This window comes from Trichosurus vulpecula, chromosome 8 (assembly GCF_011100635.1).
Source record: "Trichosurus vulpecula isolate mTriVul1 chromosome 8, mTriVul1.pri, whole genome shotgun sequence".
Taxonomy (NCBI): Eukaryota; Metazoa; Chordata; class Mammalia; order Diprotodontia; family Phalangeridae; genus Trichosurus; species Trichosurus vulpecula.
In genome coordinates, this window is record NC_050580.1 from 82,217,157 (window position 1) to 82,236,064 (window position 18,908).

Below are 18,908 nucleotides of genomic sequence, written 5' to 3' on the forward strand. Positions count from 1 at the left end.
GCTTTGTGTAGCCATAATTTTAATGCTCTATGATACAGTATTTAACATTTTGTAATACTATTTAATACGGAAAGGACCATCTAGAATTAGTTGTAAAAATACTTTTTTCTTTGAAATATGTTGTTATATATATTTGGAAAATATTTTATCAAAATAAACTATGGTAATTTTTTTTTCTAGAGCTTCTGAAATCTTTCACTAGAGCTAAGAAAATCAAGTCCCTTAAATCTTAATCTTGCTGAAGGAGTCTACAGAAATAATTATTTAGAGCCTGTGTATGTTGAGAAATAACATATAAGTAAAGCCAAATCTATAAAATGTAAGCATCCATTGTGTGTGGCAGGTAGATTGCCACTCCCAGAAGTTCATTAGTAAGACAATTGTAATAGCTACTTTAGCTCAGTAAAACTTGAACCGTTTCATGAGCCACTAAATCTTTGATCTTTCTGGTGAGAATTTCAGTGAAAGAGCTGATTGGTACACACGAAAAGGTACTTAATGTTTGTTGGCTAATATAGTTAAGTTTGCAAGATGCTACAATTATAGAAACCAAGCTGCAGTTAGATTCAAAGTTAAATTAATGTGTTGGTGGTCATGATGTGAATATAGGGCTATTGGTTGCTTAAAATGTGTTTTTTTAATAGCTTTCACATTTTAATTTTCTCAGAAAACTGTGATGAGGAAGAAGGTACTTCAGAAGCAGAGTTGTGGAAGGGTCCTCTGCAGGAAACAGATGAAAAATCACAGTAAGTTTTGCTATTGGTAGGCAGTGCAACAAACTTAAAAATCTGATCTGAAAGTTACCATCCTCCCCTGTCTTTAGCTAATGTAGAAGTTCACTATAAAAAAATAGCTGCTTTTATGGCAGAAATGACATGGCTTAGGGAGACCAGAATCTATTCCAAATTAATTGTCTTTAGCCACAAAGAGGATAAAACAGAAATGATGCTCACTCTTGTTATAAATGCACTTCTTGGCTACAGGGGCCTTTAGTAGCTGTCACAGAAAGTAGGCAAGGTTACTTTGAAGAACCATGGACTCTTAGAGCTAAAAAGATGGTGACCATCCATCCACTCCTTGAATTCCTCTAGTATATACTTAAGTAGTATATAAATAGTATATACTTTAAAAACTCCTAGGATAACCTGTCCCATGTGAAAGAAATAGTAACAGTCACCTTCATTTTGCATTCCATAGATTAAAAATCAGATTATTATAAGCCTTCCTAAGAAAATCTCTAATTTTTTTTTCTTTTAACAGGGAAGAAGAGTTTGATGAATATTTTCAAGATTTATTTCTGTGAAATATCAAGGATAGAGCCTTTATTCCTTAATGTGAAAAATCTTCCTTGAACCTCTTTTTTTAATTAGATTTTTATGTTTTCTCTACCAAGTCAAAACTTGGGTAGTTTCTCTTTAGAAATAACCAATTATCCAGTTATATCTCATAGTGATGTACTTTATACGACATTAACTCTATTACAGAGTGCAGTTCTATATAACCTGTAGAGCTAATTGCTTCTGTAGCAGTTTAAATCACTTGGCCACAAAGTCAGTTTCATCACTGGTTAAATTTGGACAGATTTTCAAGAAGGATAACATGTGATTTGTTTCATCTTTGCTCACAAGGAAATACTATTTGTAGAAAGGAAAAACAAAAGCCTTCCTCCATTGCTCTCCCCCCAGATTTCTTCCTCAAGTCCAGCCCATATTAGACTATGGAAGACAATTCTTGTTTTGTATCTATTTCTCTGTGGTACTATAAAAGCCATATGAAGGAATCCTATAGTTAGGAGTGGAAGTTTGCTGGAGAGAACCATAAGAATCATACTGGTCTCCTTACCTCTGTCCTTTTCCATACATTCCTAAATGGAATTTGTTTTGCTAAGGAACAGAGGAGCCAACTGGTTCTTGCAGAGCTTCTACTTAAGATGAATGGAGGGAAAAGGGAGGTAGGAGTTGGGAAGTGATATTGACAAAATAGGCCTTCCCTTCTACTGTTAAATTTACAGAGGATTATCCTTAGAAAATTAATTTCAGTATGTGTTTTGTTCTTTCCTGTTAGTATGTCTTTTGTTTGAATTACAACTTGGAAGTGAGGCACTTTCTGAAGTGTGTTATAGGTAAAATCATTCTATAGGGAATATCGTTATAGTGAGGTGTGGCCAAGTGCTTAGAGAGCTGGCCTCTGTTTTCAGCAGAAAAACATGGGTTTATGTCTTGCCTCTGACATATGCTGGCTCTGTGATCAAGGCAAGTCATTTAACCTTTCAGTGCCCCTAGACAAATCTCTAATACTCTCGTGTTGCAGAGCAGATGTCAGTCTGCATTAGTAGAAGGGTTTCCCTATACCAATGAAATCACAGGTTTAGTCTGTTGCTATAATAGAAGAGTCCATATTATGAAACTGTGGGGATGGCCTATAGTAAGTGTTTTTACTGTTTGGTTAATTGCCTACAAAAATATCCTATTACAAAAATGCTTTCTCTGATCTCTCTATCCATGAAATAGTCATTTTCTATGAAAGTTGTTGATTTTATTCTGTTTATGGGGAAGAAGAAAAGGGGGGTAAGTAGTTACTCCTAGTTCCCCTTTTCCCTCCTACCTAAATTCCCAGACCATTTACTTCAATAAAATATAACACAAAAAAATGTTTTACAGGCTTGGAGGTGGAGTGAAGAAGTTTGAATGGCTCTCTTCACTTAATAATTTACTTCAGAGAATCAGAAGCTATATTTCACCTCTTAATTCTTAGTAGGAGTATGATTTCTAGTAGTGTAATCATAATAATATTGGCTCATTACATAATTCTGGCTTATTTACCAAGTGTTTTTGTCACAAAATCCCTATGAAGAATGTTATCAACATAGCATGGTTCCACTACAGTTACTAAAATGTTTTATATTTTTTTACCAATTCAGACTGGTTTTTCCTGTTGTAATTACTACAAATTATAAAAGTTTTATTGAGGCAAAATTAGGAAGTAAGGTGTCTTCTCCATTCCCTTCTTGTTTTACTTTTCATGACCCATTCCCCCATAATTTTGGTATCTTCTTTCACACACCTACTTCCGTCCAGTCAGGGGGCATGTCTAGCAGTCTCTTACTTTAGACCTACCTTTCCTTGCCTGGCATCCTCACTATGTATTTCCACACTTAGTACCAAGTGGAATTTATTGCAATGGAATTTAGCTTACAAAAGTCGTGGGCCACTTGGGGTCCCATGTACAAAATTATTGCTGTTGTTTCAAACACTAGCTATAATCTTGCCCTCCAAGAGTTTGTGTGCTTTCAAAAGTGCTTGCCTCTAAGAAAATAGTTTATATACACTGAGACTATTTAACTGAATAAGTTGTGTGTGTGTGTGTGTATAAAAGAGAGTAGGTTGGTAGATAAGTGATGGATGGTAATAAGAAAATGGGTTGAAGTGACTATAGAATTCTAGTAGTTTCATTGAAACCCATATCAATACAACTCACTTTTAAAGACTTTTTTTTATAGAGTTGATTAGTTATTATGATATTAAACCATAAAATATGTAATTATATCTGGCTTTTTTAATGTTCGCTATACACATTTATTTAGTCATCAGGTGTGATGTATCAGGTACTGTGGAGGAGATTAACATGAATTACGCAATTTGTTCTATGCCATTAGAAAGAAGTAAGTTGTCCATTCCTGGGTTAGTTACTATAGCACGTTATCTACATTGTGTTAAATGAATTCTCTACTCAAATTACTGTTAGCCTATTGTTTTAGTGATAAAAAGAGTGATTTTTGATAATGGAAAGGATTTGATACATTTGTAAATAATAGGAATAAGATATATAAATAGTTGAATGTACAATAAAAATATTTTAATAAGATACTTTCATTCTTTGTATCTTCAATGCTGAAAAAGAGAGCAAAATTCTTGTAGTAACCGAAAACCATAATGGAAAAGATGATTTTAATAAATTGTAGTATCATAGATATAGATTTTGAATAAAAAATCTTTAGGTTCAGAGACAAATTTAATGTTAATTGGACAAGGAGGTGGAGCCAAAGTGGCACAACAGGAAGAAGCAGTGCAGCTGAACTCCCATCTACAAAACTGCAAATAGTTCTAGAAAGTGCACCAAATAGAATCCTGAGAGGGAAATAACAAAATTCCAGTTCAGCCCTCAAGTCCTTTGTCAAGCCAATTTCGGCATAGGAAGAAAGACCAGTCTATGGATACTGTGGATGGGTCAATCCAAGAGCACATCGTGCATGGAACACAGACAGGAAGAGCACCTGCTCCAAGGGGGCATTCCTTGGTAGACAGGCCCTGGGTGATTTACTGAGAAAGGAGGGCATTTAGAAGGGAGCAGCAGCTATGTGGCTCAGACCACAGGGATATAGCAGGATCCCAGTCGAGCATCTAACCCAGCCTTTGGAGGTATAAAAATATAATGTATCTCATAGCTAAAACAATTGACCTGGAAACAGGTCAAGGTATGAATCATTGGACTACCTGAAAGCCATAATCAAAAACTGATCTTACATATCCTATTTCAAGAAATCTTTAAAAAAACCAAAACCCTCAAATTTCTTAGAACCAAAGGGCAAAGTGGAAACCACAGGTCATTTCCTGAAAGATACTGCTAAATGAAAGCTCTGAGGAACATTACCAAGATCCAGAGATCCCAGGTCAAAAGAAAAAAATGCTTCAAGCAGCCAGAAAGAATTCCAAGAATCAAGGAGCCACAGCCAAGATTACCTATGATTCAGCAGCCATGGTTATAAAGGAGCAGAGAGCATAGAATATGATATTCCAGAAGGCAAAGGATATAAGTCTATTACCAAGAAAAAAACTGAATATAATCCTATGGGAGGAAAAAATGAACGTTTGATGATATAAAGGATTATACATATGTAGTTGATAGAGCAAGGAAATATGTTTAAATAATAGAGAAGATCTACTTAAAGAGGCCTCTTTAAATAAGGTAATGGATTTAAAGGTTAATTCTTTGTTATAACACAAGCTTTACTAGACCTTAATCCAGTTGTTACAAGACAGTTTATCAGTGGATCTCTGGGAACTTTGGAATTAATCTGTTGCTTTTTTTTTTTGCTACAAAACATAATCTAAATACTTTGAGGCACAGGGTGAGGATAAGACCAAGAAACCTTTACAATATGTTGTAAACTCAATACTTCATTTCATAATTGGAAATTTAAAATATATTGAAGTTGTGACTTAGAATTGCCTGCAACACATTTTTCTGAATAGCCCCAATGGTAGTGAATTTTTGTTCTTTGAAAGAAGGTGACATGGTATCATAGAAAAAATAGTAGGCTTATACCTGATTTCAGTTTCCGACTGTAACTTATTAGCAGTTTGACCTTGAGCCTGACACTTTACCCCTTTCTAATCTTCTATTTGTAAAATGAAGGAGTTGGATTAGATGACTTCTAAGGTCTTCCAACTCACGATATAAGTGTGTGATTCGACTTCTGGAAACAGCCATGAATAAGCTAGTCAACATCAAATTGGATTAAAATGAGGTATGATTATAAATGAGATAGATTTTATGTAGTCTATTAGCTGGCCCTGAAGGCCCAAACAGTGTTAAACTTTCCAAATGAATGCTTCACAGGAAAACAGTCTTTTAGATATATACATTCTGTGTTTGAATATATTAAAAAATCAGTCTTGTTACTTCAGATTTTGTTTATTCCATTGATGTACCATTGAATAGAGGAAAAACCAATTTAGGGTATTAATTACTTGTACTCCAGTATTTTAAATGGAACCGTGGTTTCATTGGTATGACTACACCCTATTACACCAGTAGATTTTGCCACTCCTCTTCATCCTGTGCATTATTTATCCAGGTCTTCCAATAAATCCTCCATAGAGAATCAACCCAGTTTGAAGAAGACCTTTTAATATTTTATGCATACCAGTGACCTGAGTCTACTTCCTACTCTATACATGGCCTGCTTCTCTATCCAGCCATACATGTCCTTAATGATTCTATATTAAAGAATATTAAGATGAAAATTTGTCAATAAAACTTTATTTTGCTGCTTAAAATGAAACTTGGTGCAGAGTAGGATATATTTACATTCATTTCTAAGAATAAAGTAGTCCTCCAGGTGTCTTGAGTTGCTGTCAGTCTATTCAAATTTAGAAATCTTTTGACATTCTTAAGTCTTTTTTCTGTTTTAGTCTGAAGTAGATTATTTCTGTTTATTTTTAGCTTTAAGTTACTGTGGACTCAAGAAATTTGCCATATGTTCAAAATAATGTTTCTCCCAGTTTATTTGTCAAAATAATACTTTTTAAATGTCTGGCAAATAATTACAGAAATATTAAAAATTTTACATAAATACACATGTATATGTGTATGTATGAAGCTGAAGAGATGATCTTTTTTGTAAGGACCATGAGGGTTTTTTTAACAATAAAATATTGTCACAAAGGTTCAGGCAGTAGGAAAGATATACTTTGAGTCTCTGTTGGCACAAAGCTATGATTTATTCTAAACTCCTAAGGAAGTGATATAATCTAGACAAAGAATCAAGTGAGAAATATGGAGGAAAAAAGGATGATGTTTATTCCAGATGGAGGAAATCTTGAGTAGTAGCTCTCTTCATCTTGTATTTGTTTCTTGTATCCAAGCTTTTGTTTACTTGAAGGCTTTTGACTCTTGAAAGCTGGCTTCAGGTACTGATTTCTAACAAATAGTTTATTAAAAGTTTTGTGGATAGTGCATAGATTATACATGATTTAATTTTAAAACCTAAGATTTGAGGTCCAAAGTTGTACCCATTCTTTGTACTTCTGCTGTTTTTAGTGGTTCTTTTTTTTTTTCATTGTTCTGTACTTAGTTAAAAATCCATGAAAATTCTTTAGTCATTTTCAGCTTTTCTCCAGCAGCAGAAAATCTTTGTGACTTAGTTCCTTTGGATTACATTACAAAATTTGACACGTTTTGGACTTTTTGTCATCATTAGTACTTCCTAAATCTTCTTCAGCTAGTAAAAAACAAAGCAAAAATATTAAGATAAGTTAGTTTACATATATTTTCAAAATGTCAATAACCTTTTAGTTTTTGCTTTCTAAGTATTAACTTTAATACCCAAATTGGTAATTTAGTTTTGAGGAGCCACAGTATTTGGCCATTCAAATTTGACCAAGTTGAATTCAGATTCACTAGTTGTACCTTTTTAAAAATGGATTAATTGGGTAGATGACTCATTAAAGGATGATGTATTCATTGACATCTTTATTTTTCAAAAAGACAAACACACTGAACGATCCATGTTGGAAGAGTATAATAGGTAAAATGCTTGATTTGGCATTTCAAAAACATGATTAGAATATTTTAAAAATAATTTTTCAAGAACATTATGTGTCTATATGTGTGTATGTGTGGTGAAACTTGAGCAGAGAATGAAATTAAAAGAGAGGGAGGCATCACTCCCAAAAGACAAAAGTCAATCAAGAAAACAAGACACTTGAGTAAAAAAAAAAAATTTAAATACCTGGTATAAAGAGTATGTGACCTGCTTATTGACTGGAGAATAAAAAAATTCATTTTCTAAGAAATATTACTAATAAATCACTATTCCCCGTTTAAAAGCTTAGTAAATATACTTTTTCTAACTGTTAACATTTCCAGAATGATTCCACAGATTTGATTTTATTGGTCTTATTTATGTTCTTTTCAGTGGAAACTGATGTCAGCTGCACTTATGTTAACATAGCAATATCAGAATTAAAACTTACATTTGAAAGCTGTGGATCACCATGTTAACAGGTTATTTTCGACCCTTTCCACCTGTATTAAAACATGTCACATAATCAGTCTCCTACTTTGGGAAACATTTGGCTGTATTTCATAGAATGATTGAAACTGATTAATTCTAATTTAGCTTTTACATCTGAACTAGTTCAGCAGAAAAGTAGACCAAGATATTCAAAGCTAAGTGGATATTACCATTCATTTCCATGAGCTACTTATTGCATGTTTTAAGTATTTTTAAAAATAAATATTCATTAAAAAATTAGGTCTCATTTGGCCCACTGGTTTTCAGTTTTGGTCTTGTAACATTACAGGGTACCTTCAGTTACTGCAAGGGCCATTGTGAAATTTTCCAAAAATTGTCTAAATTTTTTTTTGCTATTTCAGTACCATTGTGTGTGTGTGTGTGTAGTGAGATTTGAGAAGTGTTAAAACAGATATATCCATACCAAAAATCTTACCAACAGTCATAGTTGCTATCATAAACTGGTTGTGTTTTCCTTTAAAACAGACAACTTATTTGTGTGCAATAAAACAGTATAGCACCTATGACAGGACAGCTGGGTAACATAAGAAGCCTGATTCTTGTTATGCCATAATCAATAAGAAAGGGAGAGGAACAAGTACTTATTAAGCACCTACTGTGTGCCAGGAACTGTGCTAAGCTCTTTACAGATATCTCATTTGATCCTCACAACTACCCTGGGAGGTAGGGGCTATTATTGTCCTTGTCTTACAATTGAGGAAACTGAGGCAAACAGGTCAAGTGATTTGCCCAGCGTCACACAGCTGGTAAGTGTTTGAAGCCAAATTTGAACTCAGATCTTCCTGATTCTAGGCCCATTGCTCTATCCACTATACCACCTAGCTATCTCAGTGGATCTCTGCTGATTCAAATTCTTGCTTATTTTAATCGTTTATTTATATTAAATGCCTAACTCCACAGGTATTGTGTTAAATGCTACGAAGGATATAAAAACCTATAAAACATTTTTTCCATGTCTTCCATATTTTGTTATTTAGTTAGAAAGTTAAGAGGGGAAAAATCTGTATATGTCTGGTAAGCACCATTTGAGCACTACAGGAATTGTAGAGGAAGAGGAAAAGAATTTTTGGCTATGGTAATCTGGAAAGGCTTCATGGAGCAGAGTAGGGCATTTGAGCTTGGCCCTGGAGGAGAGAGAGGAGGGTGTGTGTGTGTAGCAGAATCAAAAAAGTGATGAATATAAATATGATTAGCTTGTTCCGTCAATGCAATTGCCAACTTTTCAAACCAAAATATTGGTTTTATTTACAAAACAGCACAGTTGGAAAAGTATTTAAAGAATGGTAAATAGGCCAGTTTTGTGTAAAGGATTCATTTATTTAAGAAAATAGGAGTAAAAATTGGTGGGTTTACAGTCATTAAGCGTTTTTAATAAGGCTATTGATGTAATCAGTGGTTAGGAAAATCTGGCAGCAATGGATTGACCAGAAGAGAAACTGGATGTGGGAAAAATGGTTAAAAAGCTATTGGAATAGTCCAGGCCTAAGATACAAAAGTTTGAACTACAGAGGTAGCAATGAGAATGGAAGAGGAGAACGCAAGAGACATTGTATGTCTATAGAGAATCATCAGAAAGTAAGAACTGAAAAAGATGTTAGACTGTCACAGGAGGGAATACACCTCATTCCCCTCAAAAATAGCAATAGAAGCACTCAATGAGAGTCCAAAAATAATCAGAAAATATAATGGAAGAAGAAAAATTAAGTTAAAACACTAGAAGAAAGCTATTCTGAAAAATAGCATCAGAAACAAAGCAAGAGACTCCTCAAGATGCAGCAAAATGGATAGTATACACAATGAGGGAATTAAAGGAATGAAAGACAGTCAAAAGATGAGGGAGAGAAAGAGAGGAACTAGGTACAGCTAAGAAATCTCAAAAATCTTAGGAACTCAGAAATCAACACTAAAAATAGAAAATCCTACTTGAGAATAGTGATGGGGTGGGGGTGGGGGGTTGCCTTCCCTTATCTCCAGTGTTTAACACAGTGCAAGGGTACAGGGTGACTGCTTACTAAATGTTTGTTGACCTGACTTCATATTTGTCATATCTTTGGTGCAATAATATTCTATCACTCTGATCCAGCAAAGTTCATTTAGCTATTCCCCAACTGCTGGACATAGAAGTTACTTTCAGTTTTCTGCCTCTACAAATAAAGATGCTGAATATTTTGGTACAAGTAAGTCCTTTTTCCCCTTTCAGCAACAACCTTAGTAAATATATTGCCCTATTATTCAGACCACCGGATCCAAAGGTATGATTGTTTTTTGCCTTCTTATTATATTGTCTGGTTATTTTCCAATGAGACTATAAGAAATCAGCTTCACCAACAATTTAACAGCATTTCTGTTCCCTTTTATCCTGACCCAATTTTCCCAATATTTAATTTTGTTATTTTTAAGCCATCTTTGCCAAGTGGAATAATTTGCATTAAAGTTTTTAGGTGAAATTGGTATTTCTTCCTTCAAAAACTACTAATTATATCCTCTCAGGGATAGGTATTAAACTTGCAAATTCCTGAAAGTTTCTTATAGATTCTTAATGTCAGATCATTACCAGATACATTTATTGTAAAGATTTTTCTCCAATATCTTGTTTTTCTTTTTGGTTTAGACACACGGCTTTTGTTGTACAAAAATAACTTTGTTTTTTATATTCTAATACATCTATTTTTGTCTCCAATAATTTCTTCCATTCATTTTAGAGAGAACTTGGTAATTTCTTGGTTTTAGCTCAGTAATTCCTGGCCTGGTCTTGTTGCATTCCAGATTTATTTCAGTTATTTTTTTAAAACTTAGTCATTTATTTAAAAATCTCAATTCTGTTGGTAGTAGAGTCTGATAATTTTTTTCATTTCTTTTTTCTTTGCCAGTGTACTTTTGAAATTTATCAATGATATGCCTGCCTGAGATTAAAATGGAGTTTTTCCTTGGTGTCCTGTCAGTTCTAGTGTTTACTATTTCCAGGAGGGAGACGAGATGCAAATCTCTAGGTACGTACAAAGATACATGTGGAGTAAATGAAGGTGATAGTAAAGCATTAGCAGCTGGGCAGGGCAAGGAATGGCATCCTGAAGAAGATTGGATTTGAGCTGAGTCTTGAAGGAAGCCAGAGAGTCTAGTGGGGAGGTAAGAGGGCAGAGCATTTCAGGCATGGTGGATACCCAGTGCAACTCTGGAGAGTTGGAAGGGGCCAGACTATGAAGAGCTTTGATATGAAGGATACAAAGAAATATGGAAAGACATAGGAAATGTCACAGAACAAAGAAAAGTCAGAAAATGATACACACTGACTGCCACCATATAAAAAATAGCAATAAAATCTGATAAGCAGGCAAAAGGAGAGGAACAAAGAAGCAAATAAGTTTATTTTAAGGGGTGTGTGTATACATATCTATGTATGTATACACACATACATATATTCTTTACATTTAGTAAATAGTTTGGAATTTATAATTTCATACATGATTTTAAAATTTTCATACTTTATTGATTGCTAATGTTCAGGGGTTTAAAATTTTTGTTTCTGACTGGACTTGTGATTTCACTGGTATTTAGGCAAATAATTGGCACAGTGGATAGATACCAGGCTTGGGGCCTGGAAGACCTGAGTTCAAATCCAACCTCACATACTAGCTATGTGACCCTGGGCAAGTCACCTCATTTTCCTCACCTGTAAAAATAGGGATAATAATAACATCTACCTCCAGTGTTGTGAGGGTCAAATGAGGTAGTAATTGTAAAGTACCTAGCATAGTACCTGGCACATAGTAAGCCCTATGGAAATGTGAGCTATTATGATTGAAACTCTTGGTTGAGCAAGCCCTATTCCAGTGCAGAAGCCACCTGTTCTGTAACTTCTGGTCTTGAAGAGTTGCCTGAGAGTTCAACTGATTTGTGAAGTTCCAGAGCCCGTATGTGTCAGCTTGGCTCTCTCACTATGCTGCCCCTCAAAATTTATGGATGCTGGATTGGGATCATAAGAATGGACACAGCTCAAGCAAATAGTCTCTGGCCTACAATCAAGGGCCAAAACTTCATTTCTTAGCACCGATCTTCTTAAGACAATGTCTCTGGGCTGCTTGACTCCAGAAGGCCGAGCTAGAGCACTGGAAAGAAGTCGCAAAGGAGCAAATTTAGGCTTACTCATAGGGTCACAGATTGAGATAACTGGAAGGGACCTGGGAGGCCATCAAATCCAACCCTATTATTTGAAGGAAACTGATGCCCAGGGAGTTTAAGCAACTTTCCCAGGGACACATAGCTAGCAAATATCTAAGACAGGATCTGAGGCCCGGTCTTTCCCAGTCCAGTGAACTCTGCTACTCTGCCTTTCAATGTGAGGAAGAACTTCTTAACAATTGGAGGCTGGAGTCCTCCTCACTGTAAAACCCTAATGATCACTTGTTAAGTGTATTGTTGACAGAGGTACATCAGTCATAGGCCAGACATGCTGGCACTCCTTGGAACCAGTGCTACTGTTCCCTTGGAGGAAGGGGGAAGGAATGTTTGAGAAAATCTTGAAGTGGTAAAGTATCCCTGAACCATGGGGTGTCTAGATAGAGAAAATAGAGCTTTGGGCTTGGAATGAGGAAGATTCATCTTCATGAGTTTGAATCCGGTCTCAGATACTGATGAGCTGTGTGACCCTGAACAAGTCACTTAACCCTGTTTGCCTCAATTCCTCATCTATAAAATGAGCTAGAGAAGGAAGTGGCAAACCAGTCTAGTATCTTTGCCAAGAAAACCCCAAATGGGGTCACAGAGTCAGACATGACTAACAAAAAAAAAATCCTGGAACTGTGGGCTGGGAATTCTGACTCACCTGGCCCCTGCAAGCTTATGATTATGGAGGGGAATTGATCTTCAGTTATGGCTGAGACTAAGTAGCCTCTGAGGTTCTTTCCAGGACTCAATCCTGTGCTTCTGTGACCTATTCCTTGTTCTTCTATGACTTTATCTACTTTCCCAGACCCTGAGCTCTGCTTGCCTTTCTGGATCCAACCTACCCTTTCATTGTTTCTTGCCTTGATCTCCTGGGCTTTCTTTCCTACTTACACCTATGGTATACTCTACTGCATCCTTATATGAAAATTGATCCCCTGGTCTTAACTCTATCTGCAGTATTCATTCATTCGTTCATACTCTGGTGTGACCTTCCCCCAAAGCTTCCATTCCATTAGGCAGTTAGGTGGCTCATTGGATAGAGCGCTGGGCCTGGAGTCAGGAAAACCTGCATTCGACTCTGACTTTCTAGCTATGTGGCCTTGAGTGAGTCACTTAAACTCTCTTTGCCTCAGTTTCCTCAACTGTAAAAGTGGGAATAATATAGCAGCTACCTCCCAGGATTGTCACAAGGATGAGTGAGAGAATATTTGTAAACTGCTTAGCATAGTGTGGTACATAGTAGATGCTACATAAATGTTATCTATTCTTCTTATTAATCCTTTTTCCTCTTTGTAGATGGCTTTCTCAAAGATTTAGACAGAGATACATAGAATTATAGCCACTGGGGATCAATAGATAAAATGAGTGGTTTTTGAGGTTAGACATCAGGGAAGCAGCCAGTACATGAGCAAGGATTTAAAATTAGTAAGAGAGTGGGGATGATAGAGGGAACAGTTTGCTGGAGGAAAAGATGGAATGCGCATGTAGAAGGATTTACTTTGGCAATGAGAAGGGCCACCCCTTCTCATGAGACTGAAGTGAAGGAGGTGATAGTAGTAGAAGGCATATATATGACATGAGATGAAGAGAAGGGGACAGAAGGGAGCTCTTGGTGAATGGCCTCCATTTTTTCAGTGAAGTAAGAAGCAAGGTTCTCAGGTAAGAATGTATGGGGTAGGAGAGGGATGGGAAGTTTGAGGAGAAATGAAAAGGTTTGGAAAAGGTACGTGATCAGCGGGATAGGGATTTCACCCAGTTGAGATTTTGGTTGTCTGGACTCTTAGGAAATGAGGAGGAGAGGTAATATTGCTTGTATTAAACTGAAATTCCCTATAAGTAAGAGAATTAGCATCTCAGAAGTTTTTCAGAGGCTCTTTAGTGGCTTGGCATAGTTGATTTATGTACAATACCCATCACTTCAGCTAAGCTCTGAACAAGTATCCTCTTCACTACCAGGAAGCTAGACATCTCTATTTTGCAGCTCATATAAGTTGAAGGGGCATTCTAAATTCTTTACTAAGAAACCCAAATTAGCCTTACAACACTGGACTAATGTGGTTATTTTGTAAGTAGTGAAACTTAGAGCAATCATCATCATCCTCCCTCCTCACTGCCCTCATCACGTCAGCACCTAACAGAATGATCATGTGGGGAACATGATGACCTAGTTGCCCTAAGGTTGGGACACATAAGAATCCTATTTGGACACCATTGGGCTAATGTCTAGCAGGAAAAAATAAAGAGTATATTTACTACTTAATAGTCTATTTACCTTTCTGTTTTCAACTCTAATCATTAGCTTGGCATAAGCTCTCTAGCCTTCACCAGGATCATTATTGCAAGTCAGTAAAGTAAAACCTTCAAATTCTACCAATTAACCTACTCACTTTGCATTTCCTGTAGGTTCCTTCAATATTTTAAATTAGTGATACTTAAAAATGAAGCATAAGATCTCTACTTAACATAACAAATCTTTATCTATCAATGGATTATATGCATAACTCCAATTAATGAATATGTCAGTTTATACCTATTAAACAGCCATATTTGGTTTTTAAAAATGATGTATAGCTGCTGTATTCTGTACAGTGCCAATCATATAAATAATAACCCTAAAGTTTCATTGTTTTAAATTGTTACCAAAACACAGAATGTGACTTTTAATTTATTTTTTCTCAATGAACAAACATTTATTTTCTCTCCAGCCAATAATCAGTCAGTATATATACCTACTATGTGCAAGGCATGTGCTAAATGCTGAAGATATAAAAAAGAAGCAAAAGCATTCCCTGCCTTCAAAGAGCTCATAATCTAATGGTGGAGACAACAAGCAAACAAATCTGTACAAATAAGCTTTATACAGGATAAGTAGGAAATGAGTAAAAGAGAGAAGGCATTAAGAGAGGCTGAGAAATTCTTTCTGTAGAAGATGGGATTTTAGTTGAGACTTTAAAAAGCCAGGGAAGTCAGTAGGTGAAGATGAGGAGGGAAAACATTCCGGGAATGGGGAACAGCTAAAGAAAATACCTGGAGCTGAGAATTGGAATGTCTTGTTTGCAGAACAAAAAGATGGCCAGTGTCACTGGATCAAAGAGAACATGGAGGTATGTAAGGTGTAAAAGACTGGAAAGGTGGGATGAGGGTAGGTTATGAGGGCTTTGAACACCCAACCAAGAATTTTATATTTGATCCTAGAGGCAATAGGGAACCACTGGAATTATTGAGTGGGGGGAGGAAGGGAGATGACATGGTCAGACCTGCATTTCAGGAAAACCACTTTGGTGGGAAAAGAGAAGAGGCCCCAGCACAGAACCCTGAGGGACACCTATAGCATGATCTGGAAGAGGATCTAGCAAAGGAGATAGAAGGAGAGATTAGACAGGGAGAAGGAAAACCAGGAGAGAGTGGTATCACAAAAGCTGAGAGAAGAGTGTCAAAGAGACGAAGGTGATCAATGGTTGCAATGAGGTTAAGGAGAATGGGGATTGAGAAAAAGTCATTGGGTTTGACAATTAAGAGATCATTTTGAGGGGCAGCTAGGTGGTGCAGCAAGTAGAGCACCGGCCCTGAAGTCAGGAGAATGTGAGTTTGAATCCAGCCTCAGACACTTGACACGCTTACTAGCTGTGTGACCTTGGGCAAGTCACTTAACCCCAATTGCCCTGCCTTCCCCCTCTCCAAAAAATAAAAAAGAAATCATTGGTAACTTTGAAGAGAACAGTGTCAGCAGAATGATGAGGTCTAAAGATGGATTGTAAGGGGTTGAGAAGAGAGTGAGAGGAGAGAAAATGGAGGTGCCTATTGTAGGTGGTTTTTTTGAGGAGTTTAGCTACAAAGGACAGAAGAGATAGAGGAAAACAGTGGGGATCAAAGGGTCAAGTGAGGGCTTTTTTCAGGATAAGGGAGATGGTAGGCATATTTGTAGGCAATAGGAAGTGAGCCAGTGCAGAAGGAGAGATTGAAAATAAGTGAAAGAATGGGGGTGATAGGGCTATCTCATGGAGGAGAAGGGATGAAAAGGAATCACTTGAACAAGTAGAGGGATTATTAGGCTTGGCGGCTAGGTGGACAGAGAACTGGGCTTGGAATCAAGAAGCCTCATCTCTTTGAGTTCAAATGTGGCCTCAGACACTAGCTAGGCAAGTCTCTGGGCAAGTCACTTAACCCTGTTTGGCTCAATTTCCTCATCTGTAAAATGAACTGGAGAAGGAAATGGCAAGCCACTCTGGTATCAAATGGAGTCATAAAATTTCAGCCGTGACTGAAAAATGACTTAACAAATAACAATAAAACAGTAAGGCCATTTCATCATGTGAGACGAGAGAAGGAGGAGAGAGTGGCAGAAGGTATCTGAATGATGGGAGGTAAGGAAGAGGGGAGAAGAGGGAGTTCACAGGTAATATCCTCATTTTTTTTCTATAAAATACTAGGCATATTTCTGTAAAATAGGAGTCTCTCAGCTGAGAGACTGGGGGAGGAGGAGTCACAGGAGGTTTGAAGAGGGATGAAAAGGTTTGGAAGTAAAAAAAAAAATAAGGTTTGGAAGAACCACTGTGGAAAGTGGGATAGAGAGTTGATAAGGGAGATATAATAATATTGCCCAGCATCAGTGAGGGCCCAATTGAGGTTACATAAATACATAAATTTGTAGCGGACCTAGTCAGAATGGTTGCATGATTTTCTCTACCTTTGTTCAGCACACATATGTAGGAACAAAAGCAATGAATAGAGGGACTGATCCAAGGCTGAGGTTTGGGTGGGCATAATCAGTGATATGATAAAGGAGCTAGTGATTCAAGAGAGCAGGTCAGTATGGAGTTGAATTGATTCAAGGAGTCAAGATGGGGAGACAAGGAGAGTAGCTAGTGCAGGGGAGATGGCCTGGTAGATAACTGAGGTGTCAAAGGATTGAAAGTTATGGTATGTATGAAGAATAGGGTTTGACGAGGAAAGGCAGAAAGAAGTAAAAAGCCAATAGATTATGATCAGATAAGAGAATTTCAGAATTCTTGAACATGGAGGTGATACATTTATGGGTGACAGCAAGATCAAGGATCATCCTTGTGTGTGGCTAAGATTGGGTAGAGGAGTAGTTCATGGGAAGTGAATAGGAAGAAGAACTAAGTGGCTAGAGTATTTAAGGGATAATCAATATATATGTTGAAACCCCCTAATATGAGGGCAGGAGTTGGGGAGAAGAGAAAAATTGTCGAAGTTGTTGAGGAAGAAGAATGACGTGGGGGTCTATTGACAACAGCTACCAGGATTTTGATTTGATAGTAGGTATAAACAGCATGAACCTCAAAGGAAGAGAGGTCATTGAGTGATAAAGGAAGTGGGAGAAGCTGGAAGTGGCAATGTGGTGAAAGGAGCATTCTAAGTCCTCTACCTTGAGGAGAATTAGTAAAGATGCAGCCAATACTGGAAAGGGTAGCCAGGGAGGCTGTACCACCAGGATGAAGTCAGGTTTCAGTAAGAGCTAGTAGATGAAAGAAGTGGGAGAGAAATAGATTTAATATGAAGGGAAATTTGGTTCCTATGGAACAGGCATTCCAGAAGACATGGATCCAGAAGATCCGTGTGGTGTTAGGATAAAACTTTGGGGTAGGAGGATTGAGGCGGGTGGGAATGAGGAATCAGGTGGTAATGGGTGAAGAATGTGTTTTGGATGGTGATCTATAGGAGTTCAGAGTCACTGGGATATGAAGGGCATGACTAGGTATGAAAATGTTCATCATTGAGTAAAGGGAACCACTCCCTCAAAAGACAAGCTCAGCAGAAGAAGGGAAGGCTGCTTTTCTTTTCACAGTATGTTATCTACATCCCAGCTGGGAGACTGGGCTGGCAGCAGAAGGTGACAGATGCCTTGTGCCAGTGCAGATGGAAGGGCTAGCTTTGGGACGTGTGGAAAATGCTTGGCCTGGCCGTGAGCAGCCTTTCTTCAAGGGATGCCTCATGGGAAATGGAAGGCTTAGAGCACTTGTATACATGGAGTTTGAGGTCTTCTCACCTGAGAAGTCAGGATGGAATGAGATTGGTTGTGTAGATGGAAGCATTAACCTAGTTAAGGAATAAGGTCACTTCTTCATCAAGGGTGAAGGAGGAGAGAGTGGCAGAAGGCCCATGAGTAATATGACAAGAGGAAGAAGGGGAAAGAGGGAGCTCATAGTCAATGGCCTCAATATTTTCAGTAAAATAGGAAGCAAGGTTTTCAGCTGAGAGGAGCGTGGCCTAGGGGAAGCCCTGGGAAGTTTGAAAAGGGATGGAAGGTTGGGAAGAGCCACTATGGACAGTGGGTTATGGATTTGATGAGGGAGCTATAGTAGGACTGCTTGGCAACAGTGAGGGCCCAGTTAAAGTTGTGTAATGTAAATTTGTTAGTGCACCCAATTGGAATGGTTGTGTGATTCCGCCCCCCCCCCCCGACACATACACCTTTGTTCAGCAGCATATGTAAAAGTATAGGCAACGAATGGCAGAAGTGATCCAAGGTAGAAGCTTGGCAGGATTGGTGATATAAGGGGGTTAAGGACTCAAGAGAAGAAACTAATGTAGAGTTGAACTGATTCACCAAGGAGTCAAGATATGGAGAAGAGGAGAGAGTGGCTAGTTCAGGGGAGACGGCCTGGGAGATAACTGAGGGGTCAAGGGACTAGAGGTCATAGTGTGGATAAAAATTATGATTTGGTAAGAGAAGTCAGAGAAAGAGATGGAAAACCAGTAGATTATGGTCAGATAAAGGGCTTTCCAAGTTCCTGAACATGGAAGTGGTGCATTTGTGGTATGTGGTTGAGGTGTGGTGGAGGAATAGGTCAAGGGAAATAAGCAGGTAGAGGAACTCAGTAGATAAGGCATTTGAGGGAAGAGTTAATGTGTATGTTGAAGTTCTCAAATAGGAAGGCAAGAGTTGGGAAAAATAGAAAAA

The 18,908-nt window shown here is 37.4% G+C and overlaps 1 protein-coding gene across 3 annotated transcripts in view; it reads left to right on the forward strand.

Moving 5' to 3' along the window:
- Positions 1–10,741, forward strand: part of LOC118828983 (protein FRA10AC1) — a 68,528-nt gene extending 57,787 nt beyond the window's left edge. For 2 of the 3 annotated variants that reach the window (XM_036735902.1, XM_036735904.1), the window contains exons 13-14: positions 668–746; positions 1,261–3,864. In XM_036735902.1, the coding sequence (XP_036591797.1) occupies positions 668–746; positions 1,261–1,303 (122 nt within the window). In that variant the 3' untranslated portion in view covers positions 1,304–3,864. Of the gene's footprint in view, positions 1–667; positions 747–1,260; positions 3,865–10,689 lie in introns of those variants that run through there. The other variant, XM_036735903.1, reaches the window with a different exon arrangement.
- Positions 10,742–18,908: the final 8,167 nt, after the last annotated feature.